Source organism: Choloepus didactylus, chromosome 1 (genome assembly GCF_015220235.1).
Source record: "Choloepus didactylus isolate mChoDid1 chromosome 1, mChoDid1.pri, whole genome shotgun sequence".
Lineage (NCBI taxonomy): Eukaryota > Metazoa > Chordata > Mammalia > Pilosa > Megalonychidae > Choloepus > Choloepus didactylus.
Window position 1 is genome coordinate 1,517,608 of NC_051307.1, and position 21,474 is coordinate 1,539,081.

General features: G+C 58.1%; 1 protein-coding gene across 3 annotated transcripts; it reads left to right on the forward strand.

The window, feature by feature from the left end:
• Window positions 1-833: 833 nt before the first annotated feature.
• POFUT2 (protein O-fucosyltransferase 2) lies at window positions 834-20,803 on the forward strand. 3 transcript variants are annotated; one of them, XM_037830233.1, is made up of 9 exons: window positions 834-999; window positions 2,749-2,999; window positions 5,168-5,312; window positions 6,149-6,259; window positions 11,613-11,679; window positions 13,926-14,051; window positions 15,028-15,208; window positions 15,466-15,589; window positions 19,194-20,803. In XM_037830233.1, exons 1-9 carry the CDS (start codon window positions 863-865, stop codon window positions 19,345-19,347), a joined length of 1,296 nt encoding a protein of 431 aa, XP_037686161.1. In that variant the 5' UTR covers window positions 834-862; the 3' UTR covers window positions 19,348-20,803. The 3 variants fall into 3 exon arrangements, with proteins under 3 accessions (XP_037686161.1, XP_037686169.1, XP_037686155.1); XM_037830241.1 differs by lacking the exon at window positions 19,194-20,803 and adding an exon at window positions 18,523-19,005; XM_037830227.1 differs by lacking the exon at window positions 19,194-20,803 and having other exon boundaries at window positions 15,466-16,062.
• The last annotated feature ends 671 nt before the right edge of the window (window positions 20,804-21,474 follow it).

Consider the following 21,474-nt stretch of genomic DNA (forward strand, 5'->3'; position numbering starts at 1 on the left):
AATTCATCCCATTCATATAAGTTGTCAAGTTTATTTACCTAAAGTGGTCATTATTTCCTTACTATCCTTTCAATGTCTGCAGGGTCTGTGGTGACGTTCCTTCTTTCATGCGTTATTTTGGTGATCTGTGTCTTGTCTTTTTTCCACAAGCAGTCTTCTGGTTAGTAGCTTATCCATGTCTATCTTTTCAAAGAACCAGCTTTGAGTTTCATTGATTTTCTCTGTTGTTTGTTTTTCTGGTTCACTGGTGCTGTTCTTTATTTTTCCCTTCCTTCCGCTTGCTGTGGGTTTGACTGTCCTCCCTTCCCTGCTCTCTGGACAGGGCTGGGCCCCGGTTGCCTCCCGCACGCCCAGGGGCCCCTCCTCTCTACCTACAGCTCACTCCGCTCGGCGTCCGCTCGGGAAGGGCCTGCTCAGGCGGCCCCGGCCTCGCGGTCCACCCGGCGCCCCCAGGCGCATTGTGCGCTGTCCCGCCCGGGTCCGGCCTCCTGGGTAATAAAACAGGACGAGCTGACAGCTGTCCCGCGGGCGCTGCGGGAGGCGGCCCCCGGCCCCGAGGGGGAGAGGCCGAGGCTGACGCGGCACACGGGTGTTCCGGCCCCTCCGCGGCTCTCACGGGCGCCCGGCGGCCCCTGGGCCCTCTCCGGCCGCGCATCCCCGAACCCCAGCGCTGCGCGGGGACCACCGGCCTCCCCAGGACCACGCGCGCCGGGAGGACGCAGGACGCAGGACGCAAGACGCAGGACGCATGCGCGGGGCGGGCCTCGCGGCGTTGCCGTGGCGCCGAGAACGCGCTGCGAGGGGCGGACGGCGCGCTTCCGGGGCGGGGCGCGGGCACCGGAAGTGCGTGGCCGCCGGGGCCATGGCGGCGCTCGGCGTCGTCTTACTGCTGCTGGGGGCCGCGTCCTGGTCTCCGGCCTGGGCCTCGGCCTCGGGCAGGGAGTTCTGGCCCGGCCAGTCGGCGGCCGACATCCTGTCGGGGGTGGCGTCCCGCAGAAGGTAAAGGCGTTCCCCGCATCGACGGCGGGGGTCGCGGTCCGGGCGGGGGCGGGCGGGGAGCGGGGCCGAGGCCGGGGGCGGGGCCAGGACCTGCGTCCCCACCGCCCGGAAGTTCCCCGGCGGGCTCGCCCGGCTCCACCCCCGACCCGCGGCGTCGCCTCCTCCGGGAGCCCGGCAGGAAGGGCGAGCGGCGCTCGCTGCGGCTCGGCCTTCAGGGGCAGGCCTGGGAGGGCCCCCACCCCGGCTAGATCCTGGGGCTCCCCTCCCGGGTTGGGGGACACCCAGAATCCAGGGTTTGAACGGGAGGGTTGTTGAGAAGGCCCAGCCGTATTTATTTGCCTGGGATTATTCCGTCTCCTTCCAGATGTTGGAGGTTCTGTAGATCAGTTTTAGGGACAAAAAAACACTTGCGCTTTCAGGGCCGTTGGGTAACTGGAGGGCCACGTTCAGAGCAGAGCCAGGGGCGGGGGCTGCACAGGTGATGGGGTGGCCCTTCTCCCGGTGTCGGCAGTCTCGGGGCCTTACAACACAGGGATAAGAAGCAAGTGTGTGGAAGGAAACTAGCTCAGGAGGGAGGGTGAGGATCCCGTCATCCGTTTAACAGAAGCCGGCAGACCCCTGCGGGTAGGTTTTAGAGGGAAGCCCGGCTTCTAGGAGGGCAGCGGTTCCACAGGTGTGTCCCGGGACCCCTGGGGTTTCAGACCCAGTTCCATCGCGTAATAGCAGGACAGTATTTGCCTTTTTCACTCCGGTTTTCTAATGAGGGTGCCGTGGAGGCTGTCTGACCGGGAACAACCCAACAGATTGAATGTAGAAGTGGATATGGGAATCTGGAATCTCCAGGCCTTAAAGAGCTTTGCAAAAATGAAAATCATTGCCACCCTTCTTGCTAATTATATGAAAACTTCAGTTATTTTACTTATAAAATAACTATTTTAGTTATAAAAGTGCTAATCTAGGATAGGTTTGATGTCATTTTTTAATACAGTAAGTGTTTTTTAAAGTTTCAGTTTTGAATTAGAATACAGAACTATTGATGGCTTTAACCCACATAAACAAAAGCCCTGTGGGGTCCTCAATAATTTTTAAGAGTGTGTGTTAATTTTCTGTGGCCACTGTAACAAATTACAACAAACTTGGCAGCTTAAAACAATAAAAATTTATTCTCTCACAGATGGAGGCCAGAAGTCAAACATCAGGGTGTCAGCAGAGTTGTCCTCTCGGGAGGCTCAGAGGGAGTGTGGGTTCCGGGTTTCTGTGGCTGCAGCAGTCTCTGGCCTTCCCCGACGTGTGGCCTCATCCCTCCCCTCTCCCCCTGTCTCTCCCTCTCTCCTCTTAGGATGACACCAGTCACTGGATTCAAGGCCCACCCTAAATCCAAGATGGTCTCCTTTTGAGATCCTAGCTCATTACATTTGCAAAGGCTCTTATTTCAAATAATATTCTGGGGTTTTCTTGAATTTGGAGGGGGGTATTATTTAGCCCACTACAGAGTGTGAGGGCCTTTGGACCACAGAGTCTGAGAACATTGGAGAACTTGTTTGGACCAAACGATGAAGGTGTGAGGCTCTGAGGTTCTGATTGCTGGCCTGGTTCTGAATTGTTGCTAACTGGACACTCAGGTGTCTGCGTTCCTGCTCCCGGGGTCTGTAAGTAATCGGTCCTGTAGAAGCAGAGGGGCACCTGCTGCTGCTTTATGGACTGGACGGGGTTTTCTGGGGAGGCCTCAGCTCCCTCTCCCCTGCTCAGGTACCTTCTCTACGACGTGAACCCCCCTGAAGGCTTCAACCTCCGGCGGGACGTCTATATCCGCGTCGCCTCCCTGCTGAAGACCTTGCTGAAGACAGAGGAGTGGGTGCTGGTGCTGCCCCCCTGGGGCCGCCTCTACCACTGGCAGAGCCCTGACATCCATCAGGTCCGAATCCCGTGGTCGGAGTTCTTCGATCTCCCGAGTCTCAATAAGAACATTCCCATCATGGAGTATGAGGAGTTCATCGCAGGTGAGGCCCCGTGCAGCTCCGCAGGTGGGGGCACCTTGACTGGGCCCGGCGCTCATTCTGTCCGCCGAGCCCCCGTCCTGTCTCGCCTCGCTTGCTCATCATGTTTGCTCTGCTCAGGAGCCCTGCTCTTGTCTCCCACGCTTACCAGGGACTTTTCCCTGATTTTTTGGGGAAGTAGATCTGAGGTGTGTGAGCCACGCGCCCCCTCACCTCTGGAGAGCATGGCAGCGCGGTCAGGAGGAGGAGCGGCCTTGTGCTGTCGGCCTGGGCTCCCTCCTGACGTTTCTAAACCACGTTTGTCATGGTGTGTGTCTTTTTAGCTTGCGGGGGAAGGCTTTTGTAATGACATATCTTGTTTAATCAAATCCTAATTGTTACATTTTAATTTTTGAAGGGAGGACTTTTTGTATCTTTAGAACGAGATACTTGTAGCTTATTGTTGCTTTGTTTAGAAGAGGATCTAAAAAAATAAGTGATACTTTTTCCAGCGCGGGTGAGAGGCCTTGAGGAAGAATGAATCCCGGTTTCTAAGCAGGCTACTTCGTGCTCGCTCAATTCCTCCCGGAGACCCCCTCGCGAGCGCAGAGTTCCTGCTCCTGGTCAAGTGTAGCTCGTCCCTGTTTGTCTTCATCTCTCATCACCGTTCTTGAGGCGCTTGAGATCTTGTCCCTTTGGAAGGCTTTTCTGTGTCAGTGTGAACCTGTGACTGCGCGTGGGGCGACTGAGGGAGCGTCTTCCGACCTGTTACGCTGAGGCAGCGATCTCTGAAGCCTGCAAAACTCCCTGGGTGCACACCCTTCCCCGACTCACTTTGACATTTACCTGTGTGGAATCAGTTACCTTTGCCCCCTGCAGGGCCGGGCCCACCTCAGGAGGTGAGAAACAGAGGGGTCTGGGCTAGACCTTGAGGACCGGCAGCTTGGGTGCGAGAATGGGCGGGTGGGTCAGCTGCTGTTCGCCACCCTCGAGGCTGCATCCATCGGGTGGAGCAGGTTGGGGGACACGGACGGCCCGGGCTTTGCCAGGCTCAGCTTCCTGCCTGTGAGGGGGAAGGGAAGGGGCCTCTGCCCTCGGGGCTCTGGGAGAATCCCCTGGGGGGCCGGCACCTGGAGTGCGGGTGACCTGGCCTCTCAGTGGACTCTCAGCCCCACCTTGGCCTCCACATGGGGAGCCCACCAGTGCCGGACTCGGGTCACTCAGCAGCACAGGCGTGAGCTCCCAGGTGCGTGGGGACGTGAAAAAGACCGAATTCACTTATTCTCGGTTCCCTGGGTACCGGGTTCGTTCTTCGGCCTTGCAGAACATTAGCCCTGAGGGCCTCGTACGCGGCCGGCAGCATTCTGGGTGTGGGCCCCGGCGGCAGGGAGCCCAGGCAAGTCCCTGTGCTCCTGGAGCTCCTGTTCTGGGTGTGGGGTGCCGGAGGAGCGGGACAGGGGACGTGGGGTGCTGGAAGAGCGGGGGCGGGTGTGGCGGGTGCTGAAGGAGTGGGACAGGGGACCTGGGGTGCCGGAGGAGCAGGGGCGGGGGATGTGGGGTGCCAGAGGAGCAGGGGCGGGTGTGGCGGGTGCTGGAGAAGTAGGACGGGACGTGGGGTGCTGGAGGAGCAGGGGTGGGGGTGTAGGGTGCTGGAGGTGAGGGCAGAGGTGTGTAGCTCTGTGCAGAGGAGGTCTCCTAAGAAGGCAGCACAGGGGAGGGGAGTGGGCCAGCGGGGGGCAGCGCTGTGGAGGGCCGAGGCCTGGAGGGTGTGCCTGGGGCTCGGGACGGTACATTCACACAGGACAGAGCCTGTGGGGTCTGAGGGGCTGTGAGGACTGGGTTGGCCCTGAGTGAAATGGGAACAGGAAAATAGTGAAGGGGGCTAGGCTGGGGGCCTCCAGCCATAGGAGGTCAGGGAAACAATGGGGGGCCCCCAAGAGGAAGCAGCTAGAGTCCTTGACAAGCTCCAGGTACCCCCCAGGCAGAACCACTCACCCCCTTTAGGGACCCTGTGTCGTGGTGACCTTGCGTCTCTCCTGTCTGCTTTCATACACTTTTTCCACTCCTTTTAGGGACTGGGTGGTGAGGAAAACATTCAGAGATGTTATCCATCTGCTGGCAGCCACCCAATATGGGCCCAGTGTGTGCCCCTGCTGGCCCTCACACTGCCACATTTTCTTGGTCTTTTTCAGAGTCTGGTGGCCCCTTTATCGACCAGGTGTATGTCCTACAGAGTTATGCAGAAGGCTGGAAGGAGGGGGCCTGGGAGGAGAAGGTCGATGACAGGCCGTGCATCGATCAGCTCCTGTACTCCCAGGACAAGCACGAGTACTACAGGTAAAGCCCAGCAGGGGCCGCGCCTGCCATGTCCCCCTTGGGTTCTGAGGCTTCTCCTGGGGCGCCGGCAGGCGGGATGTCCCTGGCCATGCCCTCCCGCAGGCCACGCCTGCTCAGGTCTCCCGGTGGGCGTTGGCATCTGCCGGCAGTCTCGGCTCCCTGAAGTGGACGCAGCCATCCTCCCTGGGGTCGGGAGGGGCCTCGTTGAGGTGTTTACCTTCTCCCACCTTCTCCCTTGCTGTTTATGCTTTCGTTTTCTCAAGAAAATAAATGAATCTAGATTTTGTTTACTTCCCAGCGAAACAAATAGGGGATGCTGGGGCTGTGAAAACAGGCTTGTCAACCCCAACATAAGCCACCTTCCAAGGCTCTGCCACCAGGAGACTTGCAGGGAGAAGCTGATAGTTCTTCAGCCTCCAGGCGCAAAGTCCCAGAATCATCTGGTTGAGTTCTAGATGGAGTGTTGCTGCCTGGGTACGAGAGACATCGTTTAGAAGGGTGCAGTTGTCTTGAACGGTGTTTCTGTCAAAACCATGGAACTTGAGATTTATAGTGTTAGTTCCATCAGGTTCCTTCCGGAATGTTCCCTTGCTTCTCCCAATCAATATTGTCCGGAATTCATGAAAAAATTTTCAGTGGTCTCTTCAAAGCAAGTTGAAATTTATGATTTTGTTTTGGATTTTTATAAGAATATCACTACCCTTAACGATAAGTTTTAAAGAGGAACAGCTAAGTTTTCTCAAGCTCGAACCATGTATGTATGTGCAAACCTGGATTTTATTTATTGCCCATGCCAAACAAACTAACAGGAAGTACCATGGGTTTTTATTTTCCAGAGGATGGTTTTGGGGTTATGAAGAAACGAGGGGTTTGAACGTCTCCTGTCTGTCTGTCCAAGGATCAGCTTCTATCATCGCTCCCATCCTTCTGAAAAACACGTCGGCACGGTGAGTGCCTGCCGGACTCGGCCTGGCATCCTCTGCAGGCAGGCGTCTGGGCACCTCTGTCTCCGCCGACACTGGGGCTTCTGCCTGGGGTGCGGGGCCGCCGAGTCAGACGCTTGCCCGGGTGGAGTTGCAACATGCAGTGAGGTGGGGATGCCAGTCGGGAGACGGTGGGGATTTGGGGTTCAGCAGGAGGCCTGTGTGTCCTGGGGGGAGCCCCGGCAGAGTCCTGGGTTTGGGTCCGACGGACCCCAGTTTCTGAGGCCGGCGTTCTGAGCGAGGCCTGCTGGCTTCCTAGGGAGCGGCTATTTTTCAGTGTGTTTTTATGATCTGTTCAACTAACGTGTTCTCAACGTAACAGGAAAAGGTTTTCCACAATCACGTTAATGGAGCCTTTACTATCTTTCTACTTTTTTTTTCATTTGTTTTTTATCATTTTATTCAAGAAATGTTTGCTTAGTGCTTCCTCGGCACGGGCGCTGCTGGGGTGCTGGGTGCCCCCCGAGCGCACGGAGCCCGCAGAGCACTTGTATGAAGGTGTGTGGGGAGGGGCAGGACTCGGGAAGCCCACGTGGGAGGTGGACGGAGCAGCGCTGGGTGCTCACCACCTGCGCACGGGGTAGTAGTGGGGGTGTGGGTGGGGGCCGAGAGGCCAGGCCGGGGTGCTCCCCTGTGGGGACATCGGTGAATACCGGGGAGCTTTCCGAGTTCACCTGCTCCCTCCCCGTGGGTCTTACTAGCAAGACTAACTTACCTCATTGATCCTAGTGGCTTTCGGGTATCTGTGCTCGTGAGCCTGCTGTGGTGCAGAGCGGCTTGACCTGCCGGAGGGGGCAGGCGATGGCCCCGGGTCGCTTTGCTGCCTCCCTGCTGGAGAGCGGCAGGCTGGCGAGGAAGCCCCAGGGGCTGTGCGGTTCCCCCGTTTGCCGCCAGGGGGCAGGCCGGCTGGGTGGGGCGCGGGGCCCGTTCCGAGCGGCTTCCGGCTGGTGTGTGACGCGCAGGTGTGCATTCCAGCCTTTGCTCTTCCCCTTGGTTTCCCTGCAGAGGTGCCAGCAGGGGGCTGACGGTTTCTAAAGCAGGGAATGCCCCTGTCCACCCCCGTGACAGCTCCAGAATGTTCCCCTCGGACGGCCTAGACCCTGCAGAGTGGAAAGTGTAGGCAGTGGGGGCCACTGGCCCTCAGAGCTGCTGTGGGCGCATGCCAGGGTGCCAGGCCACAGACCTCCTGGTGGCTTCCCGTGACCTGTGGTCTGACGAGTGTGGGTGCAGCTGTGCTCGTGAGCAGGCCCCAGCTAGCCAGCCTGGGTCTGCTGGGGAGTCACATTTCCATGTGCAGAAAAGTGGGAACCTGAGGGTTTCAGGAGCAGATCCGCCTGGAGGGCCATGCGGCCGGCCCCTCCCGATCACCTTGGGTGCGTGAGGATGGAGGCTTCTCGCCTTGCTGGCCGGGGCTTTTTCGGACTTTCCCAAAGTTGGCTTATTAATAAGGTGAGAAATAGGAGAATCTGGAAGTAGAAGCAGATTTGATCTGAGGCAAACGTTTGTGTGACAGGTCTTGGGGGTGTTGGAAGCTGGTCAGTACCAGGAGCGGAGTGGGGTGGGTACTTTGTATCTTCTGCGGAGGCCCCTGGGATTCCCCAAGCACTTATCTGACACTGGGAATCCTGCCCTTTGGGAGGAAGATGTATTGTTTTAACACCAACCTTAAAAGAGGTTCTCACGTCTTACCAGTGTGCAGCCAGCAGAGCGTCTAAGACAGCTGCTGGGCGAGGTGGCGGGAGGGCCAAGTGCCCTCAGTGTACCGTGCCCACCCGCCGGGGCCAAGGGGTGGTGCCTGGACCCAGGCCAGCCCCCATGCTGCGCGTGCGCCTGAGCGGCTGGGCCTGTATCAGTGTCCGTCTGGGCTCATGGCCATTCTCAGCTGCACCCTGACAAGGGCACCCCCGGACCCCACCTGGGCACCCACGAGGAGACGGGGCCAGGCCGTCAGGCTTGGGGCCTCCTCTTCTTTTTCCTGGGGTGCCTGGGTGGTGCCGCCGTTGGGTTTGTTCACTTGCTCACTTGCTTTTATTCCCTTCGTTTGTCTGCTGTTCCTAATGATCCTTTGTCTGCGCCTTTGGGCACAAGCTCCTCTGCCAGCGGCCTCGCTCCTGGATAGGGGGCAGTTTGGGGGTCAGGGGGAACAGGCAGGGCTGGCAGGAGTGAGCCTGGCCCTGTGGTCAGCCCTCAGCCCTCGTGACAGGGGACTCTCCTGGGGGAACAGTTGGCAGGGTTCAGGGGTCAGCCAACGTCCCTGACCCCAGGGGAGGGCCAGCTGAGGGTGGCCAGGCTGTGGGTGCTCACCAGCCTCTCAGCGTCGTCTGCTACCCACAGGCCCTTCATGCCCCACGACCCATCCGTCCACAGGCTTGGTCCTGCTGCCATGTTCCTGAGCACCCGCTAGGAGTCATGGAAACGTGCCTCCCCTGCTCGAAGTGGACATGGCCAGCCTCCCCTCCCCCGGCCCTGCATGTTTCCGAGGTGGGCCCGTTTGGAGGCCTCCCGAATTAGCTCCTGTGGGTGGCTCGTTGGCCCGGGCTCTCGGAGGTTCCCACGGGTAGCCACTCAGGCTTTCATGAGCGAAGCAGGAGCTTCCCAGCAGGATTCCTGGTCAAGGAAAAATCAAGGAAAAGCAGAATTCTTTTGGCTACTGGGATGGACAGGGATTAGGGACTCGGCTGGAGCTGCTGGCAGGCACTGCTAGTCCCTCCCCTGGAGGCGTCTGTGCCTGCCTCAGGGCCGGGAGGGGCGGCCGCCTTCACCTCCCCGCTGAGGCCCCTCCACAGGAAACGGGGGTCTGGGGGTGAGGAAGGGCAAGGGGCTGGGCGGGCAGCGGCACCAGCTCACGCCTCTCCTCGTCAGCTGCTTCCCACCCCCGCTGCATGGGCCCACACCCCACACTCAGCCCACTCTGAAGGGGCCCCACGGTCACAGCCAGTCACCACGTCCACGTCCAGTCCACAGCCCTGGTGTCCATAGACCAGGAGGGGAAGGGAGAGAGGCCACGGGAGGGGCCACGGAGGGGGTGTAGAGACTCCAGGGGGCCCCATGGGGAGGGAGGTCCCTGGGGAGGGGCAGGTGCTCGTCGGTCAGGTGTGTGGCCTGCCCTCTTCTTGAGTCCCCAGGTGCTGCTGCGTGTCGGCATCTGTGTCTGGGGGCAGGGGCAGCCCGGGCCTCTCCGTGGGGTACTCTCGCCCCCCACAAGAGTATCGATATTGGCTCCTTAGTTGTAGCGCAGCAGATCCCGTGCTGCTCACCTGGCCCTCGTGCCCAAGGCTCGTCCTGGCTGCCCAAGCCCAGAAGCCCCCATGTCCCTCCGTGGGGGTGGGGGGAATAGAGGCGTGTGCAGGAGGAGGGGCAAGCTGCGGCTCCATCCCACAGGGCACTGCACTGATGTGGTGGGTGGAAAATGCCAATAGTAAGTAGCCAGTTTCCATTTACGTGAAGCTCAGACAGACAAAACGAAGCCCTCCTGCCAGGGGCAGACAGTGGGCGGCAAGTGGGGGCTCCGCCTGCACCTGGGTGTGCGCACAGGCCGCATTTCCTGACTTTATCGAGACCGTGAATCATGTTCCTGTGCGTGACATTGCATTCTGTATTAAAATCTTTTTGATTCTGGCAAGCGAAAAGTAGACTTTGATCTGGTAGTTTGTGTTTCTTTGATTTGGGGTAAGGATACATTTAAAAGCTCTTTTGACATTTTTTATGAAGTATCCATTTATATCTTCCTGGGTTTTTTTCCTCTTCAGAAATCTTAAATTTTTATGCAGTCAGATTTATCAGTCTTTTTAAAAGCTTCCTGCAGTTTTTTAATTCCAACCTTTATTGTTCAATATTCAAGATTCTTTCATGTCTTCTTTTATAATTTCACTTTTCACGTTGAACTCTGAACCATCCAGGATTTACTTTGTGGAAAGAGAGAGTGGGCACTAGCCACAGCCTGTCCCTGCAGGTCCCTGGGGTCCTGAGTCTCAGCAGCCCGCATGGGCAGTATCCTCTCTTCTGCGGGCACCAGGAGGGAGGCTGGGACTCGCTGTCGAGCAGGGGGCTCGCTGTGGCTTGAAATATACAGGCCTGATGAGGACACCTGTTTCCTAGTTTACTAAGATGATTTTTTTAAAAACTAGATACACAATACTTACGTTATACTTTTAGGGTCTTACTATGTTGAGTGAGATTCTCTGACGTTGAACTGTCTCTGTGTTCCTGGTGTCACATTCGTCATGATGTCCTGTTCATTTAATATACTCTATGGAAGGTTCTGGTTACCGTCTGTTCTAGTGTGCTAATGTTGTCAGAATGCAAAATACCAGAGATGGATTGGCTTTTATAAAGGGGGTTTATTTGGTTACAAACTTACAGTCTTAAGGCCCATGAAGTATCCAAGGTAACACATCAGCAATCGGGTACCTTCACTGGAGGATGGCCAGTGGTGTCCAGAAAACCTCTGTTAGCTGGGAAGGTATGTGGCTGGTGTCTGCTCCAAAGTTCTGGTTTCAAAATGGCTTTCTCCCAGGATGTTCCTCTGTAGGCTTCAGCTCCTCATTTATATAAAAATGTCACTCTCAGTTGCTCTTGGGGCGTTTGTCTTCTCAGCTTCTCTGGAGCAAAAGTCTGCTTTCAACAGCTGTCTTCATACTGTCTCTCATCTGCAGCTACTCTCTCAGTTTCTGTGCATTCTTCAGAGTGTCCCTCTTGGCTGTGGCTCTTCAAAATGTCTCTCTCAGCTGCACTGAGTTCCTTCTGTTTGTCAGCTCATTTATATGGCTCCAGTGATTTAATTTACACCCACCCTGAATGGGTGGGGCCACACCTCCATGGAAATTATCCAGTCAGAGTCCACACCCACAGCTGGGTGGGGCGCATCTCCATGGAAACACTCAAAGAATTACAATCTAATCAATACTGATAGACTGCCCACACAAGATTACATCAAAGATAATGGTGTTTTGGAGGACATAATACATTCAAACTAGCACACCATCTTTTTATTTTTAATTTTTTGTTTTCTTTTTTTTTTTTCCACACTTAGAAGTGTATCTGGTGTCCCGCAGTTCAGTGCCTCGAGCAGGAGAGACACGTCAGAAGTGTCCAGGGTGGGTTTGGGGTTGGAAGCTTCCTCGGGAATGTGTGTGTGGAGGGGGGACAGGCAGCGCCTCTGTGGTGTTCGTGGTGCTTTGCTTGCCCGGCTGCCCCTGGGGACCCCGAAAGGCTCCTCTCCCGTGGCGTGAGCCCACGGTTCTCCCCCTGGCCCGGGGCTCCCGCCTGACCCTCCTGGAGAGGGTGAGTTGTAACCATTTTCCTGCTGTCTGAACAGGTCCGTGATGTTGGACAGAGCTGAGAACCTGCTCCATGACCACTACGGGGGAAAGGAGTACTGGGACGTGAGTGCTGCCTCGCGGGCTCTCTCCTAAACCGGGTTATGTCGATTAAACCTGTTTAATTAAAACTGTAAGTTAAAAATCGCCAGTAGTTGATAATTCATTTTTTAGCCTTGCTGTCTCAGTACACATCCGGGTCTTAGATGTCACGCCCGGGGCACTCCCAGTGTACTGTCCGTGTTACCCCCAGCACCCGGCAGAGGCCGCGGGCCCTGCTCTGCTGCAGCGAAAAGCCTTCGCGAGGCGTGGGGCTGGGCTGGGGGCGGGGTTCCCCACACTCGGCTCCGATGCACGGGGGCTCAGGCACCCGCTGGGCCATTGAGTCTTTCACCTGCAGCCATTGGGGAGCACTGGGTGACAGTGAGCCCCCAGCCCCTCCTTTCCTGCCTGAGGATGGCTTTTCTTTCTTGCCGACACCAAGAAGCCAGGTGCTCTCTTGTCCTTGGCTTTACCATGAGGCACGTTTTCTGCGAGGAATGTTTTGTTTGGGAGCTGCTTTCTGCTGTGGGGGGCAGCCTGGTTCTGGGCACCTTCCGATGGATGCCGGTGTCTGAGAAGGTGACAGAGTCAGGCCGAGCAGCTGCTGCCTGTGACTGAGCAGCACGTTGGAGTGCTGGTTGCAGGGAGTAAGTCGGGCATCCGATTTGGCAAAAGGGATACAGTCCTTGGCTAAGTGAGGCTGTTAGTGCAGTTGTTTGCTTCAGTTTGGCAAAAAACAAACAGCATATAATGAGTAGAGCTGAAGTTTCTGAGTTGTGGGGTTACTGGGGTGAAAAGATGCAGCCCTCCAGGAGCCCGGCCGCCCCCAGGCGGTTTCTGACCCAGAGCAGGGCCTGGTCCCACGGGGGCTGCGGCCTGCCTTTCGAGGGCTTGCCGGGCCAGGCGGGGTGTCTGTCACCCGAGCTGCCTGAGGGTCTCATGGGGGGTGTTCGAGTGTTGAGTGGGGCCTGTGCCCCTGGGGATCTGCCACAGCCCCGCTCAGCTCCCCGACGGGCCCAGGGTCCTGGGGTGCAGAAAGAATTGGAGCCTTGGGAGGTGCCTCACCCCTCTGGGCTCAGCAGAGCAGACCGTCGGCTCTTAGGTCCATCCCAGCCTCTAGCGGGACACGGCGAACGCTGAGCTCATCCCAAGCAATGCTTCCGGGGTCGATCAAACTGCACATTCAGACTGTTCCTGCCCAGGGGCTCCCTGAGGCTGGATGCAACCCCTGGACCCCACGGTTCTCGGGGTAGCCCGCCGTCCAGGGAAGCAGTTTGCTCAGAGTCGCTGTGCCTCACTCGCGGAGTAGTTGGCGCTCACGGGCAGGCAGGGGGGTGGGTGGGGCGGTGGGCAGAGCCCCATGCCTGTGGCCAAGGCCCCCCAGTTTCCAGACAGCTGGCGTGATCTTGCCAGCCTCCGAGGCGCCCAGGCTCTCACGTGACGTTAACTCCTGATTTGCTTCTTATGGCGGCTGATTTCTGAGAGATGTGGAATCTTCCTTTGAAGGAAGCGCCTCTTGGGGTTGCATAGCCCTGTGCCTCGTCCGTGAGGAAGGGCGGCGCAGCGGGCTGCTGCTGGTGTGTTAACCGCAGAGGCTGCTTGGCAGCTGCTCCTCTCACGCCCTCAGCCCTGCCTGGGTCCCGGGCGGTCCCCTGGCTCCTGTGGCCCTGGGGGTGGACGGGATTCTTGTCCAGGAGGGTGGCTGGGGTGCTGAGGGGCTTGGGGTGCACTGGGAATGCCTGGGACAGGGCCTGGCCCCAGCACGTGCCCGGTAAACGTCAGTGTCTGCTGGTCAGTGGCGTCATTGTCCCCCTGGCCCTGGCCTCTGAGGGCACAGCCTTGTCCCAGGGCCCATCTGTCTCTGCAGCCCTCAGCACGGCCTGTCGGGGCTGCACCCTCCACCCGCCGAGGCCGACTGGCGGGGTGGGGGGCCAGCCGGATTGGACCGGTACTTCTCTCCCCTGTGAACTTCACGGCCACTGGGGTTTGCCAGCTGAGAGTTGGTGATTCTGTTAGGCTATTTGGTTAACCAGTTTTATGAACCCGGCCATGGTTTGGCCTCCTGACAGTGCCCGCTTACTGCCCCCGCCCAGGGTCTCTGGTGAGTGTCCGGGAAGGAGCACGTGGGGGCAGAGGCGGGGAGGGGGCACGATGCCCGTTGGGAAGGGAGCCACAGCCCAGCCCAGGGTCCCGTGGGCACCCGCGTCTGTGTGGATGGACGCCGTCCCCCGGGCTGCGGCGCGCACAGCGGCCCCTCTGTGCCTCCACAGACGCGGCGGAGCATGGTGTTCGCCCGGCACCTGCGGTTGGTGGGAGACGCCTTCAGGAGCCGGCACCTCAACTCCACCGACGCGGCTGACCGGATCCCCTTCGAGGAGGACTGGACCAAGATGAAGGTAGCCCCCGCCCCGCGGCGAGAGGGCGTGAGCCGCCCAGGTCACTGCGCTCGACCCTGCATTAGGAAGGCCACGGTGGGGGGTGGCACAGGCTTGCCGCCGAGCTGCTCCGTCCCCCTCCCAGGCCGTGAGACCCCGCGTGGCGCTGGTCAGAGCAGCATCAGGCGGCGCTTCTCAGACCTGCTCCTCGGACCCTCTCCTCAGACCCCCTGGGGCCCCCTTGCGGCCCCTCACACCCTTGCACCCTCTTGTACCCCCTCAGGCCCCCTTGCACCCCCTCACATTTCCTCGAACCTCCTTGGACCCCGTCGGACCCCTTTGTATCCCCTTGCAGCCCCCAGGCCTCTGGTCTCTGTGGTATCTTAGGGAAATAGCTCCAAGAGGTTTTCTCTTTTTTAAATGGGGGAAGTTAGTTTACGTCCCAGCAACCTGGGAAGGTGGTGCTTCAGGGTGGGATTTTCCAAACATGAAAGGAAAAAGAAAAGGTGATTAGTCACATTTAACGTTTGTTCCCCTATAATACATGAGCATTAAAGGGATACACACCCCATCCGGACCCACCCACAAGCCTCTGTTCCTGCCGTTTGGGTCTAGCTGCATCCTTTGTGCCTGAAAGGTGGTTTTTCCTGCAACATAGTCTCAACAAATAACATTTTGACATGATTTTTAAGCATTTTGACGTTGTTATTATAGTCGTTTTACTGATCTCTGTTATTTTGACAGCAAAGTCTCTCATGGAAAGGAAATGCCACTTTACCTGTTTGCTCTTTTAGGGGATATCTGGGCTGTTTCCAAAAGGGGTGGCATTTTTCAAGGAATAATTCTCAGGTCATTTGGATAGTCGTTACTGGGAAAAGTCAGATATTAGAAGATGTTTATCTCTTTATCCAGTCTGTCCTTTCTTTTCCACATGGCACTGAGACGCCAGGTGGAGCCGCTGAACCTCTCCTGAGCATACCCTCTCGCTCTCCGACAGGTCGAGCTGGGCTCTTCGCTGGGAGGCCCGTACCTTGCCGTTCACCTGAGAAGGAAAGACTTCATCTGGGGCCACCGCGAGGACGTGCCCAGCCTGGAGGGGGCCGCGAGCAAGATCCGCAGCCTGCTGGAGGCCCACCGGCTCACAAAGGTCTTCGTGGCGACCGACGCGATTCGCAAGGGTACAGTGTTCGGCTGCTGCCTTCTGTTCCTCTCTTTTTGAGCCCGGGTTTGGTTCTGGGGGGCCCAGGCGTCCTCAACTCGTGTGGCTCCTGGGAGGACAGAGCTGACTCTGCATTGTTGTCACTGTCTCGTCACCTTGTAGCCAGCTCCTGGTGGGTGCACCGTGGTGGACTGTGTGTGTCTCCGTGTTAAGCAGATGCGTGTTTATTCCTCCCTGTGGATCCTGATTCAACAAGCCTCATCTCTTACTTTGCAGAATATGAGGAACTAAAAAAACTGCTGCCCGAGATGGTGAGATTCGAGCCGACCTGGGAGGAGCTGGAGCTCTACAAGGACGGCGGCGTCGCCATCATTGACCAGTGGATCTGCGCGCATGCCAGGTGCTGCCCACACTCCGCGGGCTGCGGGCGCGTTGGGCGGCAGAGGGTGCCGAGTCATCGGAGAGCGGGCGTTGGCGTGTGCCGCGGCTCGCTGTCACTGCAGCCCGCTGTGACCCAGGTCCCCTCTGACCCTCAGCACAGTGTTTCCGTGGGCTGATTCCCAGTTTCCTTTTACTGTCTTGGGCCTTACTTGCCGAGGTGCTTCATGGCATGGGCCTTTGTTGCCTCCTCTGAACCCTCATCCCCGGTTCCCGCTCCATCAGCCCAGCCCTCGCGAGCTGCCCTCGGGGCGTCCTGAGTCTGGAAACCGATGGCCCTTTACTTTCCTTGGGATCATTCACATGGGAAGTGGTGTCCGGTTTGCTAATGCTGCTGTTACACAAAATACCAGAAGTGGATTGGCCTTTATAAGGGGGATTTGTTAGGTCACAAATTTATGGTTCTGAGGCCATAAAAGTGTCCAAACTAAGGCATCACCACAAGGTTACCTTCATTGGAGAAAGGCCGGTGGCGTCTGGGACACTCTGTTGGCTGGGAAGGCACGTGGCTGGTGTCTCCTGGTCGTTTGCTCCTGTGTTGTGGTTTCAAAAAGGCTTTCTCCAAAAGGTCTCTGGGCTTCTGTCTCTCATAGATTCTCTCAGCTCTCTGCTTGTTTCTCCCAGGGCGTTTCTGTCTAAGCATCTGGGAACCCTCTCTTAGCTTCTTCAGGGCAAATTCTGGGCTTCATCCCTTAGCCTAGCATCTCTAAACATCCTTCTGTCTCCAACTCCCAGCATCTCCAGGTGTCTTGGGCGCTCAGCTCTCTTCAGGACTCCAGTGATCTGATTCAGATCTGCCTCGAATGGGCGGGGCCACACCTCCATGGAAATAATTTAATCAGAGTTCTCACCCATAGGTGGGTCACATCTCCATGGAAACAATCAGAAGTTTCTACCCAACAAAATTGGATTAAAAGATCGTGGCTCTTCTGGGTCCATAACAGTTTCAGATGGCGCAGAGGCCGGGGGGAGTTCGCCCGTGTCTGGTGTGTACTCCTCTGATGACGGGTGTGCACATCAGCCGTAGGAGATGAGGCTTGGGGTTAGGTCTGTTTTACTGAGTAAAACAGAAATGAAGCTCAGTAAATCACATCCCCTCGGTCTTCAGGCTGTTCACACCTCCCCCGGCACTGCGTGTGCACGTTGTGTGTCTGTGAGCTGCGTCTCACGCGCTGCGTCCCTCTCAGCGCTGAGCTTCACGCTCCGTCCGTGCGGTGCTCGCTCCAGTCCACTGACTCCAGGCAGCACCGCTCGCTCGCTCACTTGAATCGTCAGTGGTGGAAATGCCCCCCATCTCCCGGCAGGCTCAGGGACCATCCTGTGTGCAGCTTTTCACTGACCAGGGGTTCATGGGCAGGAGAGGGGTCGCCGGGTCAGAGGGCAGCCACACACTTGCTTTCATGAAACAGCAACGGAAGGCAGGGCTCAGGGCTGGGAGGCCCGTGAATCAGCTTCCTGATGCCCACCCCAGAGCCCACACCGGGTGTCCGCCAGCTCTCTGAGGCCAGCGCTGGGGGCCGGTGCTGTCTGATTTTAATTTAATTTCCCATTCTTCCAGTACGTTTGATCAGCTCTTTGCTCGTTAGCTCTTCATGTCTCTTTTTCCTTGAGTTAGGTTTATTTTTTTCACCAAATCAGATAGTAAAGGAGTTGGTGTCATTTTGTATTGACATTTTCATTGCCATGGAAAGTACTTATAGAAAAATGCACAAATTGAAAGTGTATGAGAAAGTAGGTTTTCACAGAGTGACACGCTCCTGTGACCAGCCAGGACGCGACTGTCCCCAGCACTTACCGTGTGTCCAGAACTCAGTAAAGATGTCCAGGCGTGTGCAGAGACAGGCAGGGGGACTGAGCTCAGAGAGACTCACAGATGCAGACCCCAGGTGACCCAGGTGTTAGTCGGCAGATGAGGAGTTTAAAGTAACACTGATTACTGTGTTGACTGAGAGGAAAAGGTGAAGAATTTCCTCAGAGAATTAGGATTGATTAAACAAGATCAAATTGACATAAATAACAAAATATAGGACCTGAAATTGAGGGCTTTGGGGGGAAGATGTGATTGATAAACTCAGAGATAGGTAAATAAAAAATATCCAAACTGCGGCACAAAGATTAGAAGGCGATTGAGACAGAGCAGAGCAGAGGAGCCAGTGGGACCCGGCCCAGGGGCCTAAATGCTTGTAGTTGAACTCTCAGAAGAGGAGGAGAGAGGACAGTTGGGGTAGACACAAGCTGAGGTGGTAGCAGCTCACAGCCGTCCGGAGCTCAAGGACGTGGGTCCTCAGGGCTCATCTCCAAAGCAGCCGTGTTGCTCCCCTGAAGCCGATAGCTTTTTTCTTCTGGCTGCCTGGAACAGTGCCTTGGTTTTCTGACTGGGTGACAGGTGCATCTGTCCTCCTGAGGTGTGCTTCGCTTTTCTGCCTGCGCCTCCTCGCGTGTCTGGTTATTTTTGTTGTAAGCTGGGCATTGTGTGTGTGAGACCCAGAGGCTCCAGGTGGTGCCTTCTTCCGGGCGAGTCTCCCTTTCCTGTGGTACGTGGGTGGGAGGGAGGGCTGGTGTCCCAGCCCGATCTCGAGGTGAGTCAGGCCACGTGACAGGTGTAACGAGACTTGGTCCACCTGTGGTTCATCCCTGGGCCTCAGGGGACGGCCCTCCAGGTTTGTGACGAGAGCCTGGAAGGCCTCTCCTCGGCCTTGGAGGGTCGGCATTCTTGAGGTTTGGAGCTCGGCTCTGTAGCCTCCCGCCCCAAGCAGGGTCCAAGTCCAGGAAAGGCCTTGGATCCAGGACTGAGCGTGTGTGCGTTGTGGGCAAGGCTCAGGGACGTGCCCAGGCTGCTCGGGTTCAGGATCCCTCGACCCCTGCAGCTCTGCTCTCCTCTGCCTCCCCATCCAGGCCTTCCTCTCGGGCCAAGCCCGATCCCCAGCCTCACCCAGACTTGGCCCCCCCCCACCTGCAGGGCACTTGCCTGTCTGGACTCATTCTTCCAGCTCTCACCGTTTCCTGAGCTCTCCAGTGTCTACAGAAATAGGTCGTTTACAGTTTGTCTAGTTTTTCTGGTGGGTGGGTCGTGGCCACTGCGTCCTCTAGAAATGCAACCTGCCCACTTCCTAGCAGTCATGCTCTTGCTTCTTCAGAAAGCTCGGCTGCATGCACGCTATTTTGGGGACCCTGATGGCGTGGCTGTGTGGATAGGGGCAGATGGCCACACAGCACTGGGAGCAAGCTGCCTCCGGCCTGTGTGTCAACTCAGCCCAGCCCGGCTCACTCCCCAAGGGGGCAGGGATGGCGTCTCTCCCCCGGGTGCTCCCCTAGGTTGGTGGGAGTTGGGGGTGTTGGGAGGCACCTGAGCAGGTGGGTGTGCTGAGGAGCTCCTGGGGTGGTGGGGGCACCGCAGCTGTGGGGCAGTGGGGGGCCACAGAGCAGCCGTCAAGGGCGTTTCCACACCGGGGTGCCTGGGAGGTGACGGGGGCTGAGCGGGGGCCGAGTGGGGGGCAGGACCGGCCAGGACAGGTGTTGGCTTATCGTCCGGAGTGTGGTTCCGGTGACTCGGGTGTCATTGGCAGGTTTTTTATCGGCACCTCAGTCTCCACGTTTTCCTTCCGGATTCATGAAGAGAGAGAGATCCTGGGCTTGGAGCCCAGGACGACGTACAACAGGTTTTGTGGCGACCAGGAGAAGGCCTGCGAGCAGCCCACGCACTGGAGGATCGCGTACTGAGGGGATCCCCCTTGCCACGGGGTGGACCCACACACACCCCCTGACGTCACCGTCCCCCATTGCGCGGTTGTCTCCGCCAGGCAGCTGCAGACGGTGCAGTTACCTCCCCAGGTTGCAGCTCCGAGGGGTCCCTGCAGAGCGTGGCATCGGCACCTCCACACCCCCGCTGCACCCCGTCCCCGGGCGACCCCCGTTTATTGCATTCCGCCCTCGTGTGCCCCCTCCGGGGCTTCACTTGTGCTTTTGGTTACGATCTGCGAGGCTGCACTCCAGTTGCAGAAAAGACCTGAGTGATGGCAGGAACGGCGTTTTCTTCCTGGTCCCGCCTGGGAGGGCTTTTTACCTGCCTCCTGTCCACTGCCCGTTACCTGAGCCGAGGAGGGAACCTGAAGGCCCCTTGGGGTGTGGACAGAGGGGCCGACACGGCGCGAGGTCTCTGGATTGGGTGTGATTCTCGGTCCGGACCAGTCACCTGGAGCCCCCACCTCCGCCCGCCCCCCCACCCGGCATGGCCACGTCTTCACCTTTGGGGCTGAGCCGGCGTGGCCGCGGCCTCCCCCTCCCCGGATGTCAGGAGGGCCAGGAACCTCCGTGGCAGGGTCAGGGGAGTGTCGATCGATCTGTGAAGGGAGGACAGGCCTCAGTGGTTGTCTGCAGAAGGCCCCCACCCAGTTCTCTCCGCCCAGCACCCTGCCTGGCGGCTTCCCTGGCTCCCGCTGCCACCGTCAGTCCCCCTGAGACTGTCCCCGTGGCCACGCAGCAGCCGTAAAGCTGGGGGTGGCCTAACATTTGTCCACCCACCGTAGGGCCCGGCTGTCCCTCCGCTGCCACCAGCACATGGGTGGGGCCTCTCTTGCCAGCCATGTCGCCTGTCGGCACGGGAACCGCCAGCTCCGGAGGCCACCTTCACGGTGGACTGCTGTATTCAGTGTTCCATGCTGTTTTAAAGGTGTTTCTAGTGCTTGGCGGTGCCTCTGCAGGAGCTTTCCTCCAAAGAAGGGGTCATGTGGGCTCCGCCAGGTGGTGTGGGGTGCAGCTCACTGGGCCTCGGGGTCAGGGCCTGGGAACACTGACAGCACCCCGACCTCCAGAGCCGCGGCCGAGCCCCCTTGACCCATGAACCCCCCACCCTTCCCCGTGGCCGCAGGTGCTCGCTCGGGGGCCTGAGGGCCCCTCCCACCCTCTGCCCGGCAGCCTCAGCCCCTGAAAGGTGAGGAGCAGGGGCGCTGCTTGGGGGAGCCAGAAGCAGGAGGCTGCAGGGGGACACCAGTGCAGCGCCTTTGCCGTGTCCTCCCAGAGCTTTTTAAAAATGACGTCACGTTCACCCTGACATTGAACACGAGACGGGGTTATGGAGTGTCACTCAGAGCTGTGCAGGGTAAAATGGTGAAAGTATTTATTCTTTTTCCATTTGTACATTCATACATTAGTAAAATAAATTTTCTAGAAAGCTGGACTTCTGTAAGGGCACCTTCTCCTATACTTGAACTTCACTGGTCTCAGAGCTGTGCACCTACGGCCTGGGAGCAGCTGCTCTGTGGGAGCTGGTGAGCCATTCCTGTCACCTGAGACCGCACGCACCCATCTGCTGGAGACGGGCCCGGGAGGCTGGTGCTACTTGTGGCCCTGTAGCTGCCGTGATGCCCCGCTGGGGCGTGGGGGGCGGTGGGGAAGGATGTGGGTCCCTCAGCGCAGGGCAGCTGGTGCAGGACGGGTGTCCGTGTGCTGTGCCCCGGGGCTGGCGGTGGGCTTGGCGGCTCTGCCTGGAGAAGAGCCTGGAAGCAAGCGGCCGAGGAGGCCCTCGTCATGGCGTGGGTGAGAGGAGGGCCACCTGGGCCAGTGCTGGTGTCGCTGCAGGAGCCTGGGCACGTCGGGAGGGCACGTGCGGGTGCCATGGGGGATGGTGGGTGCCCTTGACTTGCCGCTGGAAGGGGAAGCGGCTGCCAGACTCCAAGCCCTTCCTCGGGCTCCTGCCACCTGGTGGGGAGGGGGCCGCTTGCTGCAACCCCTCAGGTGTCAAGCAGCAGCACTGGCCTTTGGACAGCCTTAGTGGTAGAAGCTTCCAGAGCCATCAGAGGCATTTATTTACAGGCCACTTTTGAGACTGTGCAAGGCTTTCATGAAATT

What these genes read in the sequence shown, in the direction of transcription:
- POFUT2 (XM_037830227.1), top strand. Translation starts at nt 863, where the DNA reads ATGGCGGCGCTCGGCGTCGTCTTACTGCTGCTGGGGGCCGCGTCCTGG. An exon ending in GACAAGCACGAGTACTACAG is followed by an intron (nt 5,313 to 6,148) that starts GTAAAGCCCAGC and finishes TTTATTTTCCAG; the next exon opens with AGGATGGTTTTGGGGTTATG. An exon ending in CTGAAAAACACGTCGGCACG is followed by an intron (nt 6,260 to 11,612) that starts GTGAGTGCCTGC and finishes CTGTCTGAACAG; the next exon opens with GTCCGTGATGTTGGACAGAG.